The sequence below is a fragment of the Rhynchophorus ferrugineus genome, unplaced genomic scaffold, assembly GCF_030347505.1.
Source record: "Rhynchophorus ferrugineus isolate W39M unplaced genomic scaffold, kcgeb_rfMv2 rfM8, whole genome shotgun sequence".
NCBI classification, from domain to species: Eukaryota; Metazoa; Arthropoda; class Insecta; order Coleoptera; family Curculionidae; genus Rhynchophorus; species Rhynchophorus ferrugineus.
Genome location: NW_027472587.1, coordinates 10560656 through 10575762, shown reverse-complemented (window position 1 = coordinate 10575762; position 15107 = coordinate 10560656). Strand labels below are relative to the sequence as shown.

At 32.9% G+C, this 15107-nt stretch overlaps 1 protein-coding gene across 1 annotated transcript in view; it reads right to left on the bottom strand.

Annotated features, from left to right (window-relative positions):
• scro (scarecrow) overlaps window positions 1–15107 on the bottom strand; it is a 56943-nt gene that overhangs the window by 38178 nt on the left and 3658 nt on the right. The window contains exon 3 of the mRNA XM_076411400.1: window positions 14843–15048. Coding sequence (XP_076267515.1) covers window positions 14843–15048 — 206 coding nt within the window. The remainder of the gene's footprint in view (window positions 1–14842; window positions 15049–15107) is intronic.

Here is a 15107-nt window from a genome sequence, read left to right as displayed (position 1 = left end):
CTTAGCGAAAATTTGCCTACCTTTTTGAAGAAAACGGGGGCATCTGGAAGCGTGAAATTTGGCACGGTTAAAGCTTATATCTAGGAAGAAATTTTAGGTCTAATATCTTTGTGAAATATACGCTACCAATAAAGATATTCTAATAAAATGGAAGCCTCCAAGGGCGAGATCGAAGACTGAAATAAATAAGCAAAGAACAATGCAATTTTATTATAAAATTTAGGTAAAGATATTATACTTTTGGCTTTGGTTTCATTGGCTTTAATGCGCCATATCTTCAATTATATTTGTATTTGTTCCAGTTGGGTTTGTAGGTATGTTGATGTTGTGTCGTCTGCGTATGTTGCCACAATAGTTATTTTTGTGGTGGGCAGATCGGTCGTATACAGAGGATACGGTACTGGACCCAGTACATTACCTTGCGGAACTCCTGAATGTATGGGATTTAATTCGGTATGTTCATCGCCTTGATTTACAATAAAATGTCTATTAGTGAGATACGATTTTAGTAACTGATAGTCCGGATGAGGGAGAAGTTTCTTTAGTTTAACTTGCAAGCCCGTATGCCATACTTTGTCCAAAGCCTGAGACATATCTAGAAAAGCAGCCGAACAATATCTTTTGGCACAAAAAGCATACCTAAACACAGATTTTGTATTGCAATTGTCCGTACTAAAATGTTTATAAGTCTATTATTAAAATAAACTTGAAAATTACAATTTGTCTGTTTTATTTTCCCGAGTATTACAAGATGATTTGATACAATATAATGTATACAATTTAATCCTTTATTATATTTTAGTTACTATCAACTATGTAAAATGAATATATAGGGCTACTATCAAATACAATTGCAATCTGTATCTTCATTTACTGAAATTATCATTGAATTTTTCAATAGTTTTGTGATCGATAGAATTTTAGTTTGCCTTAGCAAATATATGGCACTTTATTTCAATAATACTATTCTCACAGTTTCCAACTCGAGATTTTATTGAGTACTCTTTACCCTGCACTTATTAATATTATACTGATAATATTTTTACTTAATGTTCTTCAATATTCTCCCAGATTACATGGTTTGAGTGTTTGAAATATGCACTTCAATTCTATAGAAATCCTGGTATTCTTTTTAAAATAATTATTTCAGTTACGGTCACACATTGCCAGTCATTATGGAAGAAACGATTGTGGACAAATTTAGATTATTTGCCTTAATTAATCCTATTTCTATTTTTCCATTGATTTTCTTTTCATTTGTTGCATAAAACAATTTATAACTGTGAAAGATAATATTTGTAAGAAAAACAAAATCGAAGCGCGCTAAATAGTTCAAATGTTGGAATTCGAAATTGATGGTTAGGAAATGGTAAGTGACGTCACTGTTTCGTAACGCTTTTGAAAATCTTTTTAAAACCATTGTTTCAGTTAGTCAGTATCGACCAATCGATTCTGGGCAAATTTTGGTTATTTGCGTTAATAAATCCAATTCGCAAAACCAATTTTTAACTATGAAATGTAATATGATAAATAATTCAAATAAACTCAAAGCGCATTAAAAGTTTAAACGTAAAAGTTTGAAGTAAATGACGTCAATATTTCGTGGAGTTTCTGATTGGTCTTTGACATAACATGGCGAACTTATAAATTTCGTAACAGAAAACACATTACAGCTACAGTTTTACAGATCGAAGAGTGGAATAAATAAGCAAAGAATGATGCAATTGTATTTAAAAATGTAATTAAAGAAATTATTCTTTTAATCAGCCTGATGTGTTTATTATTTTTCATTATATATTTGAGTGAGAATTATAGGCAAAGGATAAAGATTACACGAATACATAACTGAAGTAATGAAAATATGCAGCAGTTAAATGAAGCTAACTGCAATACTTTGCACAGAAGAAACACATAGGACAAATAGAAGAAATTATGAATTATTAACAGTAACTTTGTAACAGTTTAATGTAAATCTAATTGTAGTACTTGTAGTAATGTAGTGATAAGGTAATTTTATAATAATATTTTAAAGTATTGATACATATTAAGGTGTTTAACGATTAATGCAATAAGATATGTTATATGATATTTTGTTCCTTTATTTTATTTATAATACTTTGAACTTTCCACACATATGTTCTGGTAAGCTCTTTTACGAGTAAGTAATTATTTACTAAATGAAAATTTCCGAAATGGGTCAATCCATTTCAACTGCATCGTACAACATTAAAATCGCAAACAAATACGTCGCCCCGTCCCTCCCCCTGTAGCAAATAAGTTCGCATACGCATCGATATACGGATGAAAACTCGAACGGCCTGCTTCCCGAAAAGCAAACGCCATCAAGTGAGTGCACCAGCCCTGGACCCCACGGACTGGTAAACAAGCCGGAGCCCCGTTTGTTTGCCCAGCACTCGAATTCCAACGACAATACAGTAGCGATGGTTGTCCCTTCCACCGACCCTCCATCCCCCCTCCGCGTTCCCTGTCATCGAAAGCGTCGCTCCCCCCTCTTTCGTCTTCCTTTCGTTCGTTTAACCTGCTGCCGTTGCTGCTCCTGCTCCCCGGCCGCCTCTCCCCCTCCCTCCGAATGATCGTCGTCGTCGTTATTCCCCGCGTTCCGAACCTTCTCGAGCACTCGACAAATACAAGGAAAGCGTAATTGTGAAGCCGAAAATGACTTTCCATTGTTGAGTTCGCAAATTTTGATGAGCCACTATGCTGAGTAATAGATGATGTTGGTTTGGTCTGATGTTCCGGCAAGACCGGCAACATTTTCTTGTCTCAAGATTGTAGTAGCATATCTACGTTTTAAGTTATGTGATATAACGTTTTCTTGAACTCAAAACAATTATTCAATCAGTTAACATAGTTGAAACTACTGATGATGAAGCTAGAAACTACTTTATGGCAGTTTTATGTATTTACTTTACCCGCGATCGAAATTATATCTGGAAAAAGAAATAGATTTGAAAGGAGAATTGACCAAACCTACGCATGACGTAGTTATTTTGGTCGCATTGTACGTTTTATATGGGCACAGGTCTTATTTATATATTATTTTACTAATTTTGCGTTATAATTAGACATTCTAATGTGTATCGATGATGCAAGAATGTCTAATGTATTTGAACTTCGGTAAAAACTCTGAAGAAGTTGTGCATTTTCATTCCAAGGCAAACAAATAGAGTGTAATTAACATAATATCCATAATACCAAATAATACGGAAATTTATATTTAATATAATGTGGTGGGTTTGGATATACAAGTGTACATAACGCCACAAATATACATTTCTACAATATTCACATGGTAAACCAAACAGAAGAAAACAGGTTTCTAACTGAACTCACTGAATCTTTACTACTCTTCCCTACTGAACGACCTTTCCTCAAAATACAAAGAAAAATATTAATTAAATTCAAGCTTTCAACAAGTGTCAATCCAATCCCATCATCATTAGAAAAAGTCAATATCAGATATCTGATTTCTTGTACGTCAAATAATTCAATGGGTTATACTTCACCAGATTAAGGATAAACTGATACATATTTGACTGAACAATGTGATTTTATTAAATTTTTATAGCATTTTATTTGTGTGATGTGGCAAATAGAAATATTAAAAATTTCGAACCATTCTTACGTACAGACAATGTATGAAACCAAATGTTGCCAAGTAAAGTAAAACAAAGTAAGCAGAGATCTGGTTTAAGATTTCATAGAAGTACTTAATATGTTAAAACTTCTCTAAACATAGATATAATAAAGTATTTGATGAAGTATTGCAGTTGCACGTGATTATAAGTTTTATTAATATTTTATTTACCCAGATATTACAAAATAATTTGTTACAATAAACGTTTTCATTCCACAGAGCTACTAAAAGTTTAATAAAATCAAATATTCATGTTCAAATACATAATTTTTGTATTGTAGTTACTATCAAATATGTAAAATAAATATTTTGGTAGCCTTATCAAATAAATTTGCATCTTTATCTTCAAGTTATCATCATAAAATATTGCGCTATTATTGAGTAATTCTTAGAGTGCTTTTATTAATTTTATTGTTACAAATGTTACACTGATAATATTTCTACTTATTTCTGCTAAAACCTTAGTAATCCCACTTTTAATCTTAAAATAAACGTATTTTTAATAATCTCAATTTATAGCATAGTTGGCATATATTGAGTAGTTTCTTCGCAACTTTCTGTCAATGTCGAAATTGATGTCGAATTATAGAAAATTATTCTTAGATATTCTTTTAATTTTAAATCGAAATAGAACAAACGAAAGTAAAATTTTTGACTTTGGGTTAACAGTTATCCAAATCATCTAAAGCAGATCCTAGTTCCCCAAGCTACTAACTATTGGAGTTTGGATAGACGTATTACAACTCGAGGTAGGCCACTCAATGAATTTGGTCGTTTTGTTAGATTATAGAGAATCTTCTGTACCGCCAATTCAACAAATCGTTTCTTATTTTCGTTAAAATTAAATAGTTTTAAAAGTTAAATGTTTGTTCTATCAATTTCATAACTTGGAAGCGCCGCAGAAGACAAAGTCTTTTTTCTGAAACATTTTGTTTTAATATCAGTCGTCATGAATGGTGTTTAAGAAGAAAAGGGTGAAGATTTAGTTCTTAAAATCAGTCGACAATGTATATAATAATTAATTATTAATGTTATTCTAATGTTTTTTTTTATTCTTATAAACATCACTTTTCATCAACGATATCTATAGGTGTAGTGTAGTAATATAAACAATTGTTAAACCAGCTAACTTCACTTTTAAATTTTGAATTTCGTTTAGAATTATTGCGTTAAACACACGCTAATCACGGAATGCCCAGAATTGTATTTTCGATATTGATTACTTTTGTTGTTTGATTGTTACAACTCTGCTATCGGATACTTTGAGAATCACAAAGAATTTCAAGGTATAAGCCTTGACGAGACCCCTCAAATTGTCAAAATACTTTCAGAGCAGATATTAATCAATTGTGAATTGAAAATATTGAAAAATAAGAGAGGAGGTATTATGATTGGCGTTGAAAGGTGTCATAAACCGACACTGAAGTAGAACATTCATCACCATCTTACTCTACAGGCAGATCAGACTAAAAATGAAGAACCATATTGGTTAGGTGGAAGATACTAAGAAATAAAATCAGAAGATTGAAGCCAACAAAACCACACGGACTTATATGTATAGTGTAACTTTAGCTTAAGTAGTTAATTTTAATTTTAAGACTGTATACTGATGAATTTATCTCGCATTCGTCTTGCTTGTGTATTGAAACAAGTACAATAAAACAAAAGTAATATATTAATTTTATATAATAAGATGTAATAAAGAAATTCAAGAGGATAACTATGAATCTTTTACGCGCTATTACCGCTCTATCTATATTCTATATAAAATATAGAATATATATATACATGTATATATATATATATATATATATATATATATATATATATATATATATATATTATTTATATAAAATATAAATTTCCAACTATCTACATTCTCGGCTATAGATCACCCTTCTGACCACTATCACCTGTTACTGTTGATCTCTTCATGAGGACTATTCCTAAGGGAAACTATAGTTCCATCTTTAACCAAATTCAAACTGATAAATACCGTGAACATTTTTTAATCTATACGAATGCTTCCAAGAGCAATTATTTTGTACGTGCTGCTTTTGCATATATCACGGAACGCCGAGAATTGTATTTTCGACATTCATTACATTTGTTGTTTGATTTTTATAACTCTGCTATCGGATACTTTGAGAATCACAAAGAATTTCAAGGTATAAACCTTGACGAGACCCCTCAAATTGTCAAAATACTTTCAGAGCAGATATTAATCGATTGTGAATTGAAAATATTGAAAAATAAGAGAGGAGGTATTGTGACTGGCGTTGAAAGGTGTCATAGACCATATTGAAAGGTGTGTATTATAATCTGCTAAATCTGCTACTAAAATATATTATTACTGCAGCATTGTTATTTTCTTCTGATTTCAGGAAATGATACGTAAGTACCTAATATCTATCCTATATACTCTTTTTTTTTTCACTTCTCAGTTATAACCTCATCAGAGATAATCAAAATCCATATGTTCACTTATATATCTTAGAAGGAATGAGCAATGCAAGGAATAAATGAATTTGATGCTTTCCTGTCCAACTTCATAGTTTAGTGGCTCTATACTGATCTCATATTATGTCGGCATACATTTTGGTCCGGTTCTTGTCCGAATATAAATCCTAAATTAAAAACTAGCGTTTTCTTCCTGAGAACTCTTATTTTCCTGCAGAGTTTATGTATTTTTGAGACGTAATAAATATATTAGAATATTATAGAATTTTTTTTAATTAGTTTTCACTAAGTTCATGAAAAATCGAGTAAATCATCGTATCTCCGAACAAAAAGCGTCCCCGGACAGTTCGCCGACCTACCTACAGCGCATTCGGCCCGCATTTCCTCTCTATACGGCCGCACGCCACCATTCACCACTTTCCCAGCCATCAATCATAATCCTGCTTCCTGTTTGCATACCGATATCCGTGTATAAACGTCATTCCTGCGTGTTACAGCATACTATACGATCTTAACCCGCGATCAATCTCCTGCCATAAATCTTCTCGGGCCTCTTTATCGATTCCTGCCTCCTGCCCCTCGCGCCGCGATCTTTAAGTGATTCTTCGGGGGAGCCTATCGACGGACGAAAATATGTTTTCGCATCGGATTTGCGTTGTTGTCTCTTCTCGTCATCGTCGTAATTTTGTTTACCGAATGCGTAAATTCGAAAATGACGGTTGGCGCTTTCTTTTATTTTTCTAGGTGAATCGGTCGGAAGGCGCGTAAAGATACTTTTTTTTTTCGTGGACCGTGACGTAGTCCAAAACAAATATTTATTTTAGAAATGTCCTTTCACCCTCTCCCGTAGAGTCCGCGTAGCTCGTGGATCGAAATAGGGCGTCGTTATATAAATAGACGGTTAGCGATAGTGTCAAAGTTTTCTCGTATGGCCCATAATCGAGCTCCAAAAATATCGAGGTTGTGCAGCTGCAGATGGCACTCCAATTATCGATAGTTTACACAGAAATACGATCAGTTACGTTTTCAAATCCTCGAAGGTATCAAACAGCCTATGTGAATACAATTTATAAGTATCAATAGATCGTGATATATCACTACATAGTATAAAACAAAGTCGCCTTTTCTGTCCCTATATCCCTATGTGCGCTTAAATCTTTAAAACTACGCAACGGATTTTGATGCGGTTTTTTTTTCAATAGATAGAGTGATTCAAGAGGAAGGTTTATATGTATAATACATGCATAATATACGAAGGCAACATTGCTAATTTTAGAGGTTTCTAACGTGATGTCGTAAATTAACCTATTTTTTTAGGCTTATTTAGCAATTAGCAAAAACGCTGCCTAACCCTACGAGTTAGATCAAATTAATGTACTACCGTATTGTACACCATAAAAAATTCTACAAAAAAGTCCGCGATGGTATATGTTTATCTTTTAGGGATAACCCACATTAACCATTTTTATTGTTTACTTTTTACGTGAGAAAATGGCTTATTTACGAAGCTATTTTAAGCAATACGGCATTAATCCTTATCGAATTAAGTACCTTAAATACAGTGTGCAATTAATATAGATCAATATGGTTCCTTACAGCATGTAAATTAAACAAATATTTTCGGAGATATTACAAATTTAAAATTTGCGTTTAAAAATGTGTAATGTAATAAAAATTGTATGAATTTAAATATTCCAAAGATAGCAGGAAATCTTCATAGTAAGTATAGGGGAAGAGGAATTGTTTTACTCCAAATTTAATGCGTGCAGGCCAAGGGCAGTAATGAATGAACCAAAAATACTGGATCGATTTTAATCATGTTTTCATTGAGTGACATAGGCATATATATTTTATGCTCGTGCAAAGTCGGAGCGGGCCGCTATGTTTTTATATACAACGTTCATATTTTTTCTGTAGTGTATTTAATTTAGTATCAGCATTACACCCGTGCGAAGCCGGGGCGGGTCGCTAATTTATTATATATTCATAACAATTACAAATACTTTTTATAAAATAATTTTATGAACATTTCAACATTTTCCGAGTTTATACATTCTTTGAACTCGAGTGAAACCCTTAACTTTCAAAGGCACGTACAAAGTTTTCACATATATTTTATTCAAAATAATCAGATATTTGGGTATAATGTCATTGCTGAGCTGATGTGACGGAAAATCGGAAGTCGTTCCGTAACCATATCATATGAGGAGTCATAGAAATATTACAGGCAACTGTTTCTATGGTGTAACGGTTAAAGCGTTCAGCTCACACGCGGAGGTCGTGCGTTCGATTCCCGGCGGAACAACAACTTTTTGTTGTTCTAGTTTGGTTAGAACATTCCTCAAATATCTTAAGCTAGATACTATCGGACCCCGTGGCCTGAAGCGTTTCTAATTTTTTTTCTTTATTCCTATTTTTCCTCATAGGGGCTGCACTTTTACTTGGCCTACCCATTTCAATTCGGTTCAATTTTTTTGTCAAAAATATTTTGTAATTACATTACTGGAGTCGTGTATTTTCGAAGAGACATTTAGAATTTCGCATTCCTCAGGATATCTGCTCTACGCTGCTGATATCACAATAACTCAAGAAACAGTCCCTGGAACATTTAGTTACGACACTGTCATTATAGAAACGTACATATCTATGGCTGTAAAAAGTGACAGTCGACAAGATCCACTATGGACACGATGGACTAAAGACTGTAAAATACAGGCAAATTGTTTCAAAGGTCTCCATGTCAATTTTGCGTTTCGGCGAAGACGAAAAACCGAATTATATCACTTGGCCGATGCTGGATTCCCCAAGCAGAATCAGCTATATGCCTCAGCATCAACCTAGCAGAGCAGATCAGACTAAAAATGAAGAACCATATTGGTTAGGTGGAAGATACTACCAAACTTGACCTAAAATTAAAAATATTGGTTCATTGGTCAATTATACAGCCTATTTGGGCTTATGGGGTTCAGATATGGGGTTCCACTAAAACATCAAACCAACGCTGTCGAAACAAAGATCTGTGTTCTACGATTAATTACCAATACCTAAAATTACATCTTAAAACATGAAAAAAGATCACTAAATCAGAGCAACGTATAAGTAATACAGATACTAGACAATGCGCAATAAAAATCACAAGATTGAAGCCAACAAAACCACACGGACTTATACGTATAGTATAACTTTAGCTTAAGTAGTCTAATTTAATTTTAATTTTAAGACTGTATACTGATGAATTTATCTCGCATTCGTCTTGGTTGTGTATTGAAACAAGAACAATAAAACAAAAGATATATAAAATATAGAATATAAATTTATATATATATATATATATATATATATATATATATTATTTATATAAAATATAAATTTCCAACTATCTACATTCCCGGCGATAGATTACCCTTCTGACCACTATCACCTGTTACTATTGATCTCTCCATGAGGACTATTCCTAAGGGAAACTATAGTTCCATCTTTAACCAAATTAAAACTGATAAATACCGTGAACATTTTTTAATCTATACGAATTGTTCCAAGAGCAATTATTTTGTATTTGCTGCTTTTGCATATATCTTGTATTTGATAGACTTACTCATATTTCATTTCATTTTATTTTCATTACTTTAAAATTGGGAATATACTCTGAATGACCCAGGAATTTGATGAATCATTAATATATTATATATTATTAATTAATAATAATTAGCTTTGGGAACTATCGACTAAAAACAATCGGAATAGTCGATAGTCGTAAAACAGTCGAAACAGTCGATAGTCAAAAAAATAGCGACTGAAAATAGTAATAACTATTTTATTGAAAGTAGTAATAACTATTTTCTAAAAAGGAATGGTATATATATATATATATATATATTACCTATTATTGCCACAAAGAAAGAGTCAAAAGTCAAAAAATTTTACTATTTATCATTCACAAATTTAATCTTTTTACCCCATTACATTAACAAACTTGAAAAATATCATTACAAAATGCTGTTATATTAATAAACAATATATTGTTATTTACAAGCAGACTACCAAAAAATCATAAAACGATATATATTACATATAAATCTATGTAACCATAAATTGGGTACATGTTTTTTAATGTCGCGGCTAGGACGATAGAGCCAGAACGTTAAAAATCAGTCGAATAAAACTAGTAGAACCAAAAATAGTAACTAAAAGCAACTAACACGACTGAAACAGTCGATAGTAAATAGTAACAAAATCAGTCAGACCGAAAATAACGATTGCAAAGAGTCGACTGAAACAGTCACTCGTAAAAAGTAGTAAAATCAGTCGAACCAAAAATAGCAACTGAAACAATCAATAGTAAAAAATAACAAATTACTAAATATTTGATAGTAGTTTTCAGTCGATAGTTCCCAACGCTAATAATAATTAATCTGCTGCTCGCTAATCAGCTGACATCTGCAATAACAGTTTCATTATATTTTGGCAGCTCGTAATATACTTTTCTGATTCCGCCATATGAACAGCATATGCATAACAGAAGTCTATGTGTCGAGATGGATGGTTTTCCTGAATAAACTCATGACCTTTTACTCAGTACAATAAGTCACAGCATGATACAGAAAAATCTTCTTATTTTACCTGACAAGCAATGCAACTGTTACGTTAAAACGATTCAAAATGGCATTTTCAATCACTTCACGTGGTAGCCATTTGTATCTTTCTTGATGCTCCTATTTTAAGACAGTTGATTCATCAACTATTAAGAGGCCCGAAAGTTCTTTGAAGATCTGTGTTGGGTTTTCGCGCAATAAGACTTGCAAATCATCGTCTTCGAACTTTTTTGATCCATAGACCAGATCGTAATGCACCAGTGACATCAAAATTCCTGCAGTAAAACGCTTGAAACCAAAATTGACAATTAAGATATGACGGAGCAGCCTCACCATAAATGTTTAAAAGTGTTTTGATGGGATCCTTGCAATTTTCAGCATTCCTCTTAACTCAGTAATACTAACTGGAAAAACGTTATTTTACGTTAAGGTGGAATGTCAAAATCTAATTTAATAGTGAGGTTAGGTTATTGTTAACGTTGAGACTTCGCGTTGTCACCAACAGATGTCGCTGATCAAAATAAATACTACCACCTAATACACGATCATTGAAATTCGATCTTCAACTAAAATCTTCCCGTCCGAAATTAAAAATTGACAGCTTATTTAACGCGAGAGTGTCAGCGCAGCGCCGCTGCCGGATCATATCCGAACAAAAGCGAGATCCCACGCCCGTCTCGAATATTCTTCCATAAACACACCTGAAAAGCCTTTTGTTAGGCGTTTGTTTTGATCCGGCGGCTATGCTTCCTGCGATAGGGGCGATACAGCCGCATTGTGGCTTACAATAAGACGTCGGTAAAGGTTTGCGGTTAATTAAACAGCAGAGTGGGTTGTCCCAAGACAAATAATACTCCTAATTTAACGACGACTTAATTCCCTGGCTTATTTAACGGCTGTGTGATTGTAGATTTATCTTGATTACATTTTGTAAGTTTTACGGTGATGTGACTTTAATAAGAAAAAAATTAATAATGGAAATATTTAAAATTATCTAATAAATTTTCGTTTTTCTTTTCAATATTAGTGATAACCTACAATAACCTAAAATATTAATAAGTAAAAGATATATTTCATTTATCGCTAAATCGCAAAACGTTTTCTTGTTAAAAACATGACACCATAACCTCAAAACTATCCGAAGACTGCTACGAAACAGAAGATTCTGTTGCAAATCGCTATAACTAATACACACACAAATAATTTAGTTTGAATTAGGACCAATATTGATTCAAAGAACTCAAAACGTTAAATAAATAATAAACGAAAAAAATGTTTAAATACATTCTAATTAGTGTTTAAAATACATAATCTTCAGCACACCTTAAGTAGTCACTTTCATCAATTATAAATTTAGTAAACCGATCAAAACACACATCAAAAACAAATACAGAAGTTGTTGCGAAAGAAAAAACCAAATAAAATAACAATCAATTATTCTTAGACGAAACAGTTGCCAACGTCAACGCCGCTTCCATCCATAGACGATGGCTAAACCGCAAAACGCTTTCTTGTCAAAAACATGACACCATAACCTCAAAACTATCCGAAGACTGCTACGAAACAGAAGATTCTGTTGCAAAGTGCTATAACTATTACACACACACACATACACACACACACACAAATAATAATTAAATATTTAGTTTGAATTAGTAGCAATATTTATTCAAAAAACTCAAAACGTTAAATAAATAATGAACGAAAAAAATGTTTAAATATATTCTAATTAGTGTTTAAAATACATAATCTTCAGCACACCTTAAACAGTCACTTTCATCAATTATAAATTTAGTAAACCGATCAAAACACACATCAAAAACAAATACAGAAGTTGTTGCGAAAGAAAAAACAAATAAAATAACAATCAATTATTCTTAGACGAAACAGTTGCCAACGTCAACGCCGCTTCCATCCATAGACGACGGCTAAATGGCAAAACGTTTTCTTGTCAAAAACATGACACCATAACCTCAAAAATATCCGAAGACAGCTACGAAACAGAAGATTCTGTTGCAAAGCGCTATAACTATTACACACACACACATACACACACACACACAAATAATAATTAAATATTTAGTTTGAATTAGTAGCAATATTTATTCAAAAAACTCAAAACGTTAAATAAATAATGAACGAAAAAAATGTTTAAATACATTCTAATTAGTGTTTAAAATACATAATCTTCAGCACACCTTAAGTAGTCACTTTCATCAATTATAAATTTAGTAAACCGATCAAAACACACATCAAAAACAAATACAAAAGTTGTCACGCAAGAAAAAAACCAAATAAAATAACAATCAATCATTCTTAGACGAAACAGTTGCCTTCATCCATAGACGACGGCTAAACCGCAAAACGCTTTCTTGTCAAAAACATGACACCATAACCTCAAAACTATCCGAAGACTGCTACGAAACGGGGATTTTTGGAAAGCCGACGGAAAATAGTTGCGGCTGCCGGAAGAATCTCCAGGGTCCGTAATCAATATCGAGCCACTCGGTCGGCAGCTACGTACGTGAACGTGAGATGTTGCTTAGGTAACTGGATACGGTTGGCGTGTCTAAAGCCTCGACGGTCGTATTAAACAGGGGTAATAATGCAACGCATAGTTGCCGTCGTTACGGGAGATGATCGAAGATAAAATATTGGATTTGTATCATACTTCATTCGGCGCGATAATAGAGGGTGTTGCTAGCCAAAGCTGAAAGTATCGGGACATGCGTTTGTACGTAAAATATTGATACAGATTAAAAACAAATGAGGCCGATGTCAATAATAAACACCTGTATCAGAGTTTTTATGTATGTGAAAGCAAAACTCAGAAAATACTCGACGGATGAATTTGAAATGTTCACACAATATTTAATATTAACACAAGACTGTTTCCATCTACTCTTTATTCCAAAATTCCGACGGAAACAACAATTTCTAAAGATTTTAAGTTAACAAAATGTTTTACTTTGATGCTGATGGTTACCAGGACAGGGCAGTATTTGAATTACTTGTAATTAAAATACGTAACTGAAATATAAATACATTTAGTCTATCCAAAGTAGCAGCGAGCTTACGTCATCAAGATGTATAATGTATTGACTACTGTAATCCAACAAGAAAATTCCAACAAGTGGTTTACAAAGGGTGTAATTAAGGAATGGCTTGCAAAACATAGATTAAGTTTTGAAGATACCAATTTAAAGAATGAGGTATTTAAAATTGTCACTTGGTAAATATAAATGAAATGTTTTATGTAATTTACTTTTATAGAAATAGGCCTAAGAAAAAGATGCACAGTAGATCAGATGGTTGAATAACATTGACAATAGAGTTATAAAGTCCTCCTCCCTATCATTGCATATTCAGTCAAATCGAATAGTTACAGGATGTGGTAAAGAATTATTACAGTAGATATGCAGGTCGAGAAAGATATACAAGTAAGAATTGTTTGGATATCTACAATCATCACTCCACAAAAAACACAGAAGAATAAATTGACAAATTGTGTCAATATGAATTATGAACAAACCAACAAACTGACTCAGCGCGATATACCCTGACCCATAACGACTGTCAATCGAAATGCTAGTGCGAACTACTCTGAAAGACTATTAGTGCATCCCAATGCACTCGCCAAACAGTTAAATGTGAACGATAACAGTGAAGTGCGTAGGCTCAAACTACCATATGAACTAATTAATAAACACATAGAATATAGTCTAGAATAAGTTAGAACAGACTTTAAAATAAGTTGGAATAGTATCTAGAATAAGATCTAAATGATAAGTTGTACAGAAGATCACTTACTAAGATGATCTTCTTCATGTCAGGATGGTTATATTATATAACTGAAATCATATAATAATACTTATTGTCCACGGGCAGATTGTTGACGTTCTAGGAGATTAATTTTTAAAAAGTCACTCGATAATATATTCATTAGATGTACTATAATGTTAACATTTTCTTTATATTATATTATGTAGGTTAGAATGTTGTTATATGTTAAAGCCACAATAAACTAAAACTCAGACTCAGAAATTTAAATGACGCGAATTCACTGTTTTATTGTGATATATTGTCATCTTTATAGTCATATAGGTACATTATGTAGTTATATTTTACTTACTTGCAAATCGAGGATCTGCCGCCGAACTTTGATACCATCCTGACGAATAATGTGAAGCTAGACCTAAATTTTCGGACACCGGGCAATATTGTCCGCCTCCAAACTGACCCATCACCGGATAGCTCCCGTTCATACTGCAACCACTGGGCCCAGATATGGACCCCGTAGCACCCGGTGAATTTATACTGCTTCCACTAGACGTGGATCTGAAACAAATAACACCCTTCAATATGACATCAACTGGAAATCGTGAGATTCTGATAAA